At 33.8% G+C, this 13,496-nt stretch overlaps 1 protein-coding gene across 5 annotated transcripts in view; it reads right to left on the bottom strand.

Annotated features, from left to right (window-relative positions):
- Positions 1-13,259, bottom strand: part of LOC145295999 (exostosin-1b-like) — a 361,235-nt gene extending 347,976 nt beyond the window's left edge. For all 5 annotated transcript variants that reach the window (XM_080142008.1, XM_080142011.1, XM_080142010.1 and 2 more), the window contains exon 1: positions 11,792-13,259. In XM_080142008.1, coding sequence (XP_079998134.1) covers positions 11,792-12,732 — 941 coding nt within the window. In that variant the 5' untranslated portion in view covers positions 12,733-13,259. The remainder of the gene's footprint in view (positions 1-11,791) is intronic.
- Between the last annotated feature and the right edge of the window lie 237 nt (positions 13,260-13,496).

Genomic DNA, 13,496 nt, shown 5'->3' with positions numbered 1-13,496 from the left:
TGTCATAACCGTAATAATAACAGAGTAAACTAATCCGTTTGTGATCGAAAGCGAATTATTTGATTGGATCAATATTTACGGAAAATTAAATTGCTTTAAGTTTATTTAAAAAAATTTTTTTTTTTTTTAACGCATATAGGTCACAGATAAGTAGGCAAAGGAAAATTGATTTTGACTAATTTCCCAGTTGTATTTCCTTTAAAATATTTTTTCAATAATGGAATGATTAAAAAAAAAAAAAAAAAAAAAAAAAAGAAATAAAATAAAAATTGACTGATTCCGAGGATGGTTTTTATGACGAAAGGCCATCTCCCGGGTCTAAAATATAAATTGAACAGTAAATCTTTCAAAAATTCATGATCTGAGAATTCAAGTTTCTGAATTATTTGGACTATTCTGATTACTGTTCGTATATCAAGTTTTATTATCACAATGTTTCAGTCGATCTGCACAGATTTCGATTGCAGATTCCGAAGTTCAACAAGATGCACCTGAAAAAGGGTCAGAGGTTACATCGAGCGAAATGTTGCGGAAATAACTCAAGATGAGAACAGTAGTTTGAATAATCAGAATAATACACTAAAAAAATTGTTCGGGGATGAGGGACAAAATTAGAAAATAAACTATTTCAGAGACCTACAATGGGGGGCGGGGGTCCAATACGTTGGACAAATGTTTAGCGAAATGAATGGATAAGAGTAATGGTGGGATTCTGCAGAATAAACAAATAGACGGTACCGAAATATACTAATATTTAGTATTATTAAAAAAAAAAAAAAAAAAAAAAAAAAATTATACATATATATATGCGCACACACACACACACACAACCGGCAAAATGGGAAAGAGAGGCCCAAGGAGAAAGGACGGGACAAGGCAAACAGGAGGGGGACAAAAGATTTGACTGCTAAAAATATTTTGGTGGGAAGTTAACAAGACTTCTTCTCATTCAAATTTATTCGAACTTTTTTTTTTGCTTTTAATTTGTGCTACACAAGCTTTACTGTATATATGATATTGGTTATCTTGAACTTTTCAACTTTAAGATGGCTGTCATGAAACAACATTATCATTACCAAATTAGTTCTAGTTTTACAACAGTTTGGTTACATTAATTTAATGATCAAACAATATAATCCTAATTAGTTTATAATATTACGTTTGGTTAAGATAATGTTTCAATGTCAGCCATTTTGAAGCTGAAATCTTCAATATAAGCTGTTTATATTGAACATAAGTTTAAATATAAATTGTATTAAACTAATTATACATATCCGACGTTATTAGTGTTTTTTTTTGTTTGTTTGTTTTTTGTATTTTCATTGTTTGGTTTGTTTGTTTTTTCAAACTGCGCAATTTTTTTGTGTTTTTAATCAAATCGTTTTTCGGGTAGTCTTTTGAAATTCAAATTAATAATTCGATCATTAAATTAATTGGACTAAACTGTCTGAAAAACTATATTGTTAATTTAATATGTTTTGGTCTCCATTTTCCAAAACTTTCAATACACGAAGATTTAATAAGAATTTTAAAGTCAGAAATGATTTTCTACTTGACAAGTTTGAAATTTCTTTCAAATTTCGAATTCATTCATTATTTGGATATATTTTACGATATCGCCGTCGGTGTCTCAATCTTTTTTCCGAAACGAATAAACGCAAATAAAATATTATCAAAGGCAAGTTAGTAATTTATCTTGCCTTTGATAAGATTTGTTGTATATTTAATTTTGACCACTTTTTCAGTTGTCTATTGTAAAAATATACCCACCCACCCACAAAACGGTGTAGTATTGGAAAAGAAGATGTAGTCAAGAGCAAAAAAAAATAAAGACACACGTGAACTTGTCTCCGTTTGATTAGTAAAGTGACATTATACTATAACAGTGTAACTAAACTCAATTCGACAAATCTATGCAAGAGACTATTTACTCCATACAAAAAATAAAAATATCTTAGTAAGCATTTCAATTTCTAAGATAATCATGTCTACATTAGCAATTCAATAAAAATGACAAGAATGAAAGATTCGTCAGAAATCCTAACTCGTACAGAATTTTTTTCTCCTTTCACAACCCATACACCTCCACATCCGGTGTTACCATCTTGTTTGTTTTTTCGGTGTCATTAAGGTATTAGTAAGGTCACCAAGCATTGCCCGGGACTGAACGAGAAATTCTGCATTTTTTTTTTTTTTTTTTTTTTTTTTTTTTTTTGCATCCAACCCATAACAGTAATATATATATTTCCCCAAACCTTTGGCAATGATGGAGGGGAGATTAAAACTTGCTGGTATAGTTTCAAATGATCTAAAATAACAGCAAGGTGAAAATTGACTCCAAATATTTCTCTTATGTTATATCTCCTCTCGTTTGGAAATAGCGTACGATTATGAATATCTCCAGTATTGCATGAAAACTAAAGAGGGGAGATATAATATATGAAAAATATTTGGAACCAAGTCTCCTCTTGCTGTTATTTCAGATCATTTGAAACCATAGATGCGAGTTTTACTCTCCCCTCTAAGCCAGAGGTTTTTGGAAAATATCAGATATTTTGTAATTCGTATGCAAAATTATGAAAACAAATGACTATGATTGAAACATTTGTATGGCTGTAAAAAACGCCAAAAATAGGTTCTGGATGATGGATGATCCCCTTAATATGCTACCTTAAGAGCAAATGTCACATTCCACTACACAATTCAGATCATTAACTTTCCAACGAGCTTTCATTTGTTAAATTCTGATCAATCGTCGTTGAGATTTCAAACTTAGAAAATTGTCAAAAAAAAGTCGGCGTATATGGATATATCTATGCTCTTGAATATTGAAATGCTTAGATCTTTAGTTCTAGGGGACGAAACTACATGAAAATTTGCAGGTTTTTTTTTTTTAATTATTATAATACTATTCTATGGTCAAAATCTTATGACAATTGGTAAAAAAGAACCTATACTTTCAAACCAATTAAATATGCCTAGATTTGCCTACATTTGTATACATATAATGTCCTGCAAGCCAGCTGCCAGTTTCAGTTTTGCTGCTTCGGTTTTCTCCCCTGTAGTCTTGCCAGGCCACATTATTTATATATGTAAGGTGTGAGGGAATTTATTGGTTGGAAAAGGATCAAAGGAAACTAAAACTTCAGTAAATTCAGTCTTTAGGTCCCTCGTAGGAGATTTGGAGTTTCTCATGGGTCAATTGGAGAGCCTTTACGCACCCTTGCTCCAACCCCTTATCCGTAACATTTGTTATTATTTATAATTTTCATGTTATAAATTTGAATTAATCCATTGAATTCCGTGATAACACGCACTAAAAACGTAATGATTTTTTTTTTTTTAATTTCTATAATTAATAAAATTGTAATCACTTTTCGGTGTTATTCATTTCAATATAACTAATAATTACACATAGTATTCTTTTTTAAACAAAATTGTTTACTGTTAATTGAATGTGAATTGAAATATTTACTATATCGTAATTTAAAAATTATTACTATTTATTTCTAAATAAAAAAAAAAATTTTTTTTAAATCACGAAACTAAATCTGCTAGAATGCACTTCCATTTCTGCTAAGAATTTAAAAACGAAAAGGCTTTAATTACTTTGTGGCCCATGGAAGTTTGAAAAGAATTTAGAAGCATTTAACCTGTCGAGTGGAAAATCATTTTTGGACTTGGAAATTTTGAGCAAATTCTAAATTATTAATAGACCCTTTGTTTTTTAAATAATAATCTGGTTTGATTAATTAAATTACCAAATAATATCTTCAATTTCAAAATCAAAATCCAATTTCATAAAATGAAATTAGTAAAAAGTAAAAAACAAGACAGTTGAAAAAAAAAAAAAAATGAAAGATTCCGCGTAACGCCGGGTAAATAAATACAGCTAGTTTAAGTTTACATATTCAAATAAAATGAACGTAATACTACACCAGTAATGATTCCATATATAGTAAATCTGTTTTTTTTTTTGTTTGTTTTTTAATATTTATTTATTATTCATAATTTTCTCTGGTCATCTAAATTTTAGATGCAAACACATCTATAAACATCTTAGTTCAATTTTTAGACGAGTGTACAAACAACTGCACTCAATTCAATTCAAACGAAACAATGTCAATAGGGTTTGAACATTTCACATTTGTATCCTATATATTATTCTGACTATTACCTTTGTTATGTTATTGTTCACAACGTTTCGGCCGATGTAACCTCCGACCTTCATGTGCATCTTTTTGAACTTGAAAATCTAGTAAAAACTTGGGGAATCTCTGTGTAGTGTGTTTGTTATGTATCCTTTGAGATGAAAGTTTCAAGTTTGGAAAAGATGCATCTGAAGAAGGCCGGGGGGGGGGGTTACATCGGCCGAAAAATCGTGAGCATAACAACGAAAGTGAGAATAGTAGTCCGAACAATAACCAATACGAATTACCAATTCTCATCCCAGAAATTTCCGAAGCATAATAAATAGACGATTTTAAAATAGTTTTTTTTATGAATGAATTCAAGAACATAGACAAGACACTTTTCTTATCCTCCAAAGCATTACCTCCTCTTTCCAAACGGGGTGGCGTTATTTCTAATCACTTGAAGCTCTCTCTTTTAGTGAGGGAGGGCCGACGGAACTATCATGTATTTATGTGTTCCCAGTCTAGTAAAATCCAACCTTATCAGGGAGGGGGGGGGCTGGACTTCTACTGTACATTAAAAAATATGAACCTGTGTCGCAGAGTCGCACTTTACCTTTGCTGGGGGCAAGCAAATGAGCCCGAACACCTTTAATTCTGTTTTTGTTTAATGTTTACATATATAATAACAATCAAGCTATACAGTAGCAGGTTACGATAGGTCGGTATTAGGTAGAACAAAAACACTGCGTCAGATGACTACTCTCTTCTCTCTATTAAATTACTATCAATATTTATTGGAATAGTATTATACATAGCTCATCACAACAGACAACACCAGTAATGTTAGGTTAAAATAAGAGAAATGGTTAAAAAATAAATAAAATAAAAAAAATTTAAAAAAATGGTAATCAGTACAAAAAATATTAATTTAAATTATTAACTTGATTTGTGAAACAGGATTTTCTTTTCTCACGTACTACAACTACTTCATCATTGTTGTTGGCCTCCTTTCAGTTTAGAGAAACAATGGATACCCCCTGTACCGATGCCTGCGTAGAAAATCGAATGAAGCAACGGTTGCACAATCTCCAACCACACTTTCGAACAACTTGGCGACAAGAAAAAGCAGAAGACGACCGAAAACAAAACCAGTGTAAACAGAAAAAAAAAAAAAAAAAAAAACTGAGGAGCTTTCCTTCTCTACTAGTTGCGCATCCAAGGCTAAAGAGTCTAGCCTACCATTTAATCCATAGTTGAAAGGCGAATATAGATAAATACTTTTCCCTAAGGGTGTTAGTGAAAGTGAAGCACTGAAGAAGCACTAAGCAGTAACTGACAGACACCAGTCCCGCTTTCAAACTTAGATCTACACTAGCAGGGAGACCCGACATTGATCGGGATTAAATAAGAATCAAAGAATGTTCCACACTTCCAATACTTTTATTGTCATTGAAATCAGTGAAATCGATCGATTGCCTGCTCTAGTTAGGGACTCACCGCGGTGCACCGGTAAGAAGTTTCACATGCTTCCTCACAGTGACTTAGAAACTACAATGTATTGTGGACTAAGTTTGCATTACACTGTGGAAAGCCTACTGTTGATTTTATACATTTTTATATGATGGCTTGAATTAAAGTTTAAAATGCAAGTATTATGCTTCAATTGTGCTATAAACATTCATTTGGAAAGTTCCCAGTCTTATAAGATAATACATTTCAAATGCACTCGTGATGTTAGGCTGTATAAGAGTGTTAACTTTGGTGAAAATCGGACCGTTCCTTTTTGTTTTTTTCTGTTCTCACTACTTATAGGAGGCATTACCATACAAAGCCCATTCTAAGAACACTTCCAAACACAAAGTACATCTGTGTGAAATTTAAAGACCAATCGGAGCAGTCGTTTCGGAATTCATAGGGAAATAACTCAGACATACACGCAGACGTGTCTTTTGTATATACAAGTACAGATCGAGATACTCTATCCCTGGGTGCTTATTCAGTTTACGAACTGAATTTTTTTTTAGATGGGATTTTCAAGGTAAATTCAATCTTGAAGATTGATTTTGTTTATCAAATTTTTAAGTGAAAGTACAGAGTAGTTAACAATGCTCCCTTCCCCATGTTAAGAAATGCTTTCTAAATATTTCAACACAGTTCATAACTACATTAGTACTCATCTCCAATATTGAGCACTCCTTATAAACATTTTTTTTTTACAAGGTGATCACCACTTATCAAGGCCCAGAAGCCACTCTGGGATAACGGTTATTGCGTGTACAGTACGTTAGTGTTGAGATTTGATAAAGTGTCTTACTTAAGGGGGCAGTTCATCAGAAATTTGTTTATGTTGGACTTGAAGACATCCAGGTTGTAGTCAGGTGGGAAACAGGCAAACGGAACAGAGTTCCACAGGCGTGCATGTGCACTTCTAAGAAAGAAGCTTTGTTCATGGAATCTACGTTTTGGTTTTGGCACAGATAAAGAGTGGGGAAAATTTTTGATAGTGGTTTCAGCTAGACGGGTGTTTTTCGTGAAAGATTGGCGAGGGGGGCAGGGATTAGAGCTCAGACGAGCACTTGCCATGGAAGTAACGATATAACAAAGACAGACAGGCAACGTCTCTCCTGTGGGAGAGAGATTGCAGGGAAGAGAAAAGGGCATCCCCCACTAAGCCACGAAGCATAACAACTAATAGTTATATATAGAAATGGAGGTGTGTGATTGTGTGTGTGAAAGAGAGAGAGAGAGAGAGAAAGTCATCCAGATGGTTTCGTTGTATCACAGCTCCTCAGTGTGGTTAAACTGACAGATGCTTTTAAGCTTAGAAAAGCTCAAACATTTTTTTTTTTTTTTACCAACGGTGGAAGAATTTAATAAAGAAACAGTGCTCATTATTGGAGATTGAGTATGTTGATCTACTTTGAAATGTAGGCACACAATCAACCATGTATGGTGACCGATAGTTTCCTGCCTTGTCTGATAAACACGAGACAAGAAACTACAAGTCACCGTGTACTGTTGATCCTGTTCGATCCATGTACATATTCAACAAAAGTATTTATACAAGTCACATTCATTAATTTTATTATAAAACTATCTGAAAAACAAAAAAAAAAGAAAAGAAAGAGCTTTTTATATCAAGCGTCGAATAAAGGCACTAAAGATTTTATATTTCTAAATTTAAAAACAAAATACACCCTAGAAATATAAGATGCACAGATTTGAAGATAGCGCTTTTTAATCAATGTGTTAAATACTAGTGATTAGCATTTCTATAATAAAAAAATAAAAAAATGGTTGTTCTTTTTTATTATTATTTTATTGTATTTATTTATTTGCTTCCCCACCAAAGCAAATTAGGCACAAGACCGTTTTTAATGTGGGGTAAAAACCAGCTCCCCTAAAAGTAGGCAAAAAGGGGGCACTCTGGTTACCAAAAATAATAATTGTCCCAGTATAGAGGGTTTTCCCTCCATTGACTGGTACAAATTATCTTAAGTGCAGCATCTACAGAACAGATACTACACTTTGATCCCGGCCCGAAGGCATTATATAGAAGGGAATCAATTCTGTCAGTGTGCACGTCCGGTTAAAAGTGAGATTCACCATCAGATATACTTATAAACTCTACATCTTCCGATTTCGTGTGTCCCCCCCCCCCGAGTTCGTTATGGTAAAAAGAAATACTATACTATTAGGGTTACTGTACAGTTAGGGTTACCAGGTATAAAATTATTGCAATGAAGGAGAAAAGTGCCCATAAAGATAGGTTTTAAAAGAAAAATTTCTTTTCTATTAAACCGCTTCTATTTTGTTAGCCAGGCTCCCGGGCAATGGCAGGTAGCTTGATAGTTAAATCTAAAAAAAATAACCAACCACCGATATCCATGACAAATAATTCTTCTTTCAAACTTCTTGGCTTAACATTCATAGGAAATATGAACTGGAACAAATACATTGAGGACATTGCGAAGGCTGCTGCAAGGAAGGTGAGCTCCCTCTATCATGCTAGAAAAATACTCACATCTGAGAATATCCTGCACCTTTAAAAAGCCACCATTTGTCCATGCATGAAGTATTGCTGCCGCATCTGGACTGGTGCATCTACCACTAGCCCCTCCTTCTCGGATAGGTTCAAAAAAAGGTCTCCAATCAAATAGGTCCCACTTTGTCAACTAGGCTCCAACCCCTGTCCCATCGCCGCAATGTTGCATTCCTGTGCCTGTTTTACAAGTATTTTAATGGAATGTGCTCTGATGAACTCATTGCACTTGTGCCCCCTCGACGTACCCAAACAAACCTGCTTAGCAGCAAAATCATACCCCTTTACTGTTGAGGTTCCTAAATGCCAGAAAGCTTTATACTCTAATAGCTTCTTCCTTAGAACAGCTAGACTTTGGAACTCCCTTCCTTCTGCCGGCTTCCCTAACAGCACTGATATGCAGAAATTCAAATGTAACAAACCCACCCACATCTTGTTAATCTTTCTTAGGTATGGTCCTAATTAGTAGCCCCTTACGTCCAAGTGGCGATATGCCTTGTTTGTGGTGAAGGTGAGTAAACAAAAAAATAAAATAAAAATGAGCGAATACCATGAAGACAGGTGTAATAAGATTATACACTCGCATAATGATTAAAAACAAACTCAAATGGCAGTAAGCTGTAGTATTTGATATTAACGAAACAGCTTTTTAGGAGAGAATTAAAATAAAAATTGTCACATAAAAATGACATTAATTCATGAATAAGTTGTAACGTACTGACTCAGCGTTGGCCGGAGGTCTTTGATTTTGGTTGCCGTAAATTTTTAGATTAAAACCATCCGCTAACCACATTCCCATTCCTTAAAAAATAATATTCTATTTTTTTAGGTGATTACGTATGAACACATTGAAAAACTTTGCAGTTTTTTTTTTTTGTTTTTTTTTTTTTAATATTCTAGAATTTAGAGTAAGTATCAGTTTGAGTTTTTGTATATAAATTAAACGTAAAATGAGTCATTATCGGGGAATTCTAGCTTTTCAGGAGTTAACCATTTTTTTTCTACCACTAACCCTAAGTTCGAGTGGTAAGCTCGTAAGGCCATTAAATCAGTTTAAAAAAATACTCCCCTCCTAAAATAGCATAGAATAGCACAAAAATTAGTTAATTGTCCCAAAAGATAGAATAATCCTGAAATGGAGAATCATTTTAGGTCTGCGAAACTGAACTCCCGCTCAAAATTCTAAAATAATCGTGTTTAGTTTTGTTGTTCTTTCTATCAAGTGGTTCAGTTTTTACACTTAATCGCCTAAAAAAGCAAAATCTCATTTGTTTGTTTCGACCCCTTCCCTTGCCAATAGGGTTTTAAAAAAGTTAGATTTAATTAGTATGGCATTAAATTATTAACGCAATAAAATTGTTCTAAAACTAATTTTGTTACCGTTTTAATCTTTTATAAAACGATTGAATGAAAATAGCTTCCAAAATTAAAAAAAAATTTATTATCAGAATGAGAAATTTAACAGTCAGAAATGACTTCCTAGTCGACAGTTTGTTTCTTTCAAATTATGAATTCATTTTTTTTTACACTATTAAAAGATTAAACTGGTCGACTTGTTTACGAAGAAACCAAAATGTATTCATACTAAAATTATTTTTTAATGTTTTATTCTGCCTATTTGTATTGCAATAAATTAATTTAATTAATCGACTAATAGTAAAAAATAAAAAAACGCACTATTTTATTAATATAACGATTTCAAAATAATTTCGTCAATTTAACTATTCCAAGCAAGCCATTCCAATTTTTAGTAGTTACGTTACAAACAAATCGAGACGGGTTTTTCATGTAACATTAGGTGTTTAATTCAAATTGATAAATATAAATAGTAACCACTGATTAATAAATGTTAATAGGAGTTACGACATAAAATAAAACTCGTTAGAAATAAATAAATATTGCCAGAAAGAACAAGGTTTAATTACGAAAAAGACCGGAACGAAACAGTCCGGGTTTTTATATCAACCTTCGGAAATAACAAAATCCAAGGAAGCTCCGGTTTAGTGGCTTAGATTTAAAGGACAATTCGTATCTTTATTTTTTATTTATTTAATTTTTTTTTTAAGATAATAAAAAAGTAAATAAAATTTAATTAAATATTTGATTTTATAGGCAAGGAAATCAAAAACGTAAGATATTTATTTACGAAAATAAACCAAGGAAGCAAGAAAAAAATTAGTAATTACAACCTATAATTAATTACCTACATTAAATTTAATTAAATTTAAAATTAATATGTGCATGAAATTGTTTTCTATTTAAAAAAAAAATTAATCTTTTTTTAATTGAGATTTAAATTTACTTTTTTAAAGTCATACGAAAATAAACGTGGTTAATCCTAACATTTTGTTGTTTCTAACATAGCCCGTTTTCACGTATTTACAAAAGAAAAAAAAAAGATTTCATTGAAATTTAAAAGATAAAGACATTCAATACATAAAAACCAATCTTATGTAAACGTTTGTTTATAAAATAACTTAAACTTTGAATAAAATTGTGATCACTTCGTATGTTCCTCGTCTTAATGTGACTTACTTACTATTTGTCTTTTTTTACTATTAATCGATTGTTTATTGAATTCAATAACTGCAGTAGTGCACTAGTGCAGTTACCCAAACGAAATTTTTTTAAAGAAATCCTACTTAAAAAATAGAATGAAATGAGGCGACGTTCATTTAAAGATACAGCGCCTAATTACTTATAATTTGTTGACAATATCGAAATCTATGCGATTAAAAAATGCGAATAACAAACCTCTGGGACAACACCGGACGTATATAGCAAGTTTACGGTAAAATTGCAACTTTTTTTTTTTTTTTTTTTTTTTTTTTTGAGAGGGATATATCTATACGAAAATATTTGGATAAATATTTATATAATATATTTACTAGGAGACGAGGTATTATTCTTTTATTATTATTAAGCCATAAACACTTTCAAAATAGGTGTAAAAAAAGACAAAGGTGAAGATTGTAGGGTTCGTTTATTTATCATATGGAGTTGATTTTTAAGTAAATATATATATATATAAAGATACTTATGTTACCGTGCTAAAATAATTAGAAAGCCATTCTTAGTATGGTGAGGGGGGGTTGCAACTATTCTGTATTTTCATTTAATAAAAAGGTATAAAACTTGAAAATATTTTTTTAAATAGCACGGTTATATTAGTTCATAAGCACCCAAAATAATATTCAAGAAATCCCAATTCCATTTCATAAATGCAAACAATATACAAATGACGTTCGGGGAATGAAGTTAGTATTTTTAAGACAATCGACAATTCTATTAGAATATGTGAAGAGGGAATTTTTAGGGTTAAATTTTAAATTTTAGCCTTAATCCCCATGCTGTCAATTGAAAAATAAAAATTAGAAGGAATGTTTCCCCCGTACAATTATATGTCGACATCCTGGAAATATGTGGATAGTTTTTTTTTTAAAGATAGATGTAGATAATGGGGGGGGGTACTTTATTATAAAAATACACACAGTAACATCTCATTTTCTGACCACAAAGGGTTATGATCACCTAGTTTAGATTTTGTTTTTAAAGAAATATATGAATTAGGATAGAAGGATATTTTTTTTTTTTTAAGAAAAAACAAATTTACCTGTCAAATTCGGCATTATCTTTTTCACACCTTTCATCTTTCCAATTCTGCCAATCTTTTCCGTGTTTACATGTAGTAAGCAAAACGATGTCCCGGCCGTTGTGAATATGGTATAAGGAGTTCCGAGTTTCGGATCCGATTCCAATGACGTAACGTTTCCCCTTGAAGGACAGAATATACTGTCGGGTGGAAGGGATGCTGTTTGAGGCCACGTGTAGGTGACCCGGTTCGCCACCCTTCAACGGGTGGTCCCTCGCAAAGAGCGGGATGGACACATCGAACCCCGGTCGGAAATTCTGCCGGGAGATACTCGCTTTGGCCAGCATGGCCTCGCCGATATCGAATCCCAAATCTTCCGCATAATCCGGCCACGTGCCGGAGTAAAGATTGAAAATTATGTGGTTGCGTCCATTGTTCCACAACTGTAGCCGGTCCAATTTCAACTGGACGTCCTTGACAAAATCCCGACTTAGAACGTCCCTATCGAGGGTGTCCATTGATAGGACGAATATGCAGGCTTTCGACGGGTCCGCTGTGTAGTACCTAGACTCCCGGATAACGGTGAGAATCTTGCTGTAAGTACTGGAGACCCGTTCCAACTCCGGGTAGACGTACACGCCGTACGTGCCGGCCTGGTGACAGCGGCTGAAATCAAAACACGTCTCCGTACGACAATCTTTTCGGAAGGTGTTTCGGTGTGGTTTTCGGGGTTGCTCCCCGAATCTGGTTGACATCGACTGTCGACGTTGTTTCGCCGAAATGTGCAAGTCGTCACCAAAGTTGTAGTCGTCCTCATCCATGTAGGAACGGCCTTTTGAACTTTCAATATCCCCGCTCTGGGGCAACGGGGTATCGCCATGGTAGTCCTTGAGGAAAGTAAAACTAAGCAGGAGTGCAATTCCAAACGAAGTCACTAAAAAGTAGCGCTTTTTGGCCTGCATCGATCAGAGAAAATCCTTATCCACACCATTCCTTCATTGTTTTCCTTTTTTTTTTCTTTTTTTTATAAGACAATTCTCGCAGAATCTAGTTCTCCCTGTCTCTCGGTGTCCAACTTGGTTTTCGCTATTATTATCATCAACATATAGACCCGTTTCTTCTAAGTAGTCTCCGTTCAGGTCTGTTGTTGTTCGTGATGTTAAATGTAAAATATATAGATGTACTGGTAAATAAACGACTATGACGATGTGTAGGAGAAGGACGAGACAACGGGGAATCTCCTCCGGCGGTTGGCATGGCAAGAGGAGAAGAAGAAGAGAGTCGATCTCCGAATGGTAAATCCACCTTACTGCTGTTCCCGAGCGGCAGCGGCCATATTAAATGTCAAACATGTGCCCGATTGGGTCGACGACGACGATCACGACGACGGAGAATGGCGGAAAATGCCGAAGCTGCTCGTTTAGTCGGAAGTACGGGAGTCGGGCGATGAGAGAGAGAGAGTGAAACTAGTGGATAGACAGGCGGGTTAGAAGGAAATGATAACGTACACAGTAATGCGGGGAGGGAGAATAAAACGAATGTTAATAAAAGAAATAGCGTAGTAGTAAGCGGGAGTGGGAGGGTGTGGCGGAATGGGTTATATTGAGAATGGTTTGGCGGGGTGGGATAGAATAAAAGAAAGAAAGAAAGAAGTTATTAAATAAACACCGAATAGAGAGAGAGGGAGGGAGAGAGAGAGAGAGAGAATATATATTTAAAACCGACA

The sequence above is a fragment of the Euprymna scolopes genome, chromosome 16 (assembly GCF_053919585.1).
Source record: "Euprymna scolopes isolate OS-2025 chromosome 16, ASM5391958v1, whole genome shotgun sequence".
Classification (NCBI taxonomy): Eukaryota; Metazoa; Mollusca; class Cephalopoda; order Sepiida; family Sepiolidae; genus Euprymna; species Euprymna scolopes.
This window is presented reverse-complemented; position numbering and strand designations above follow the sequence as displayed.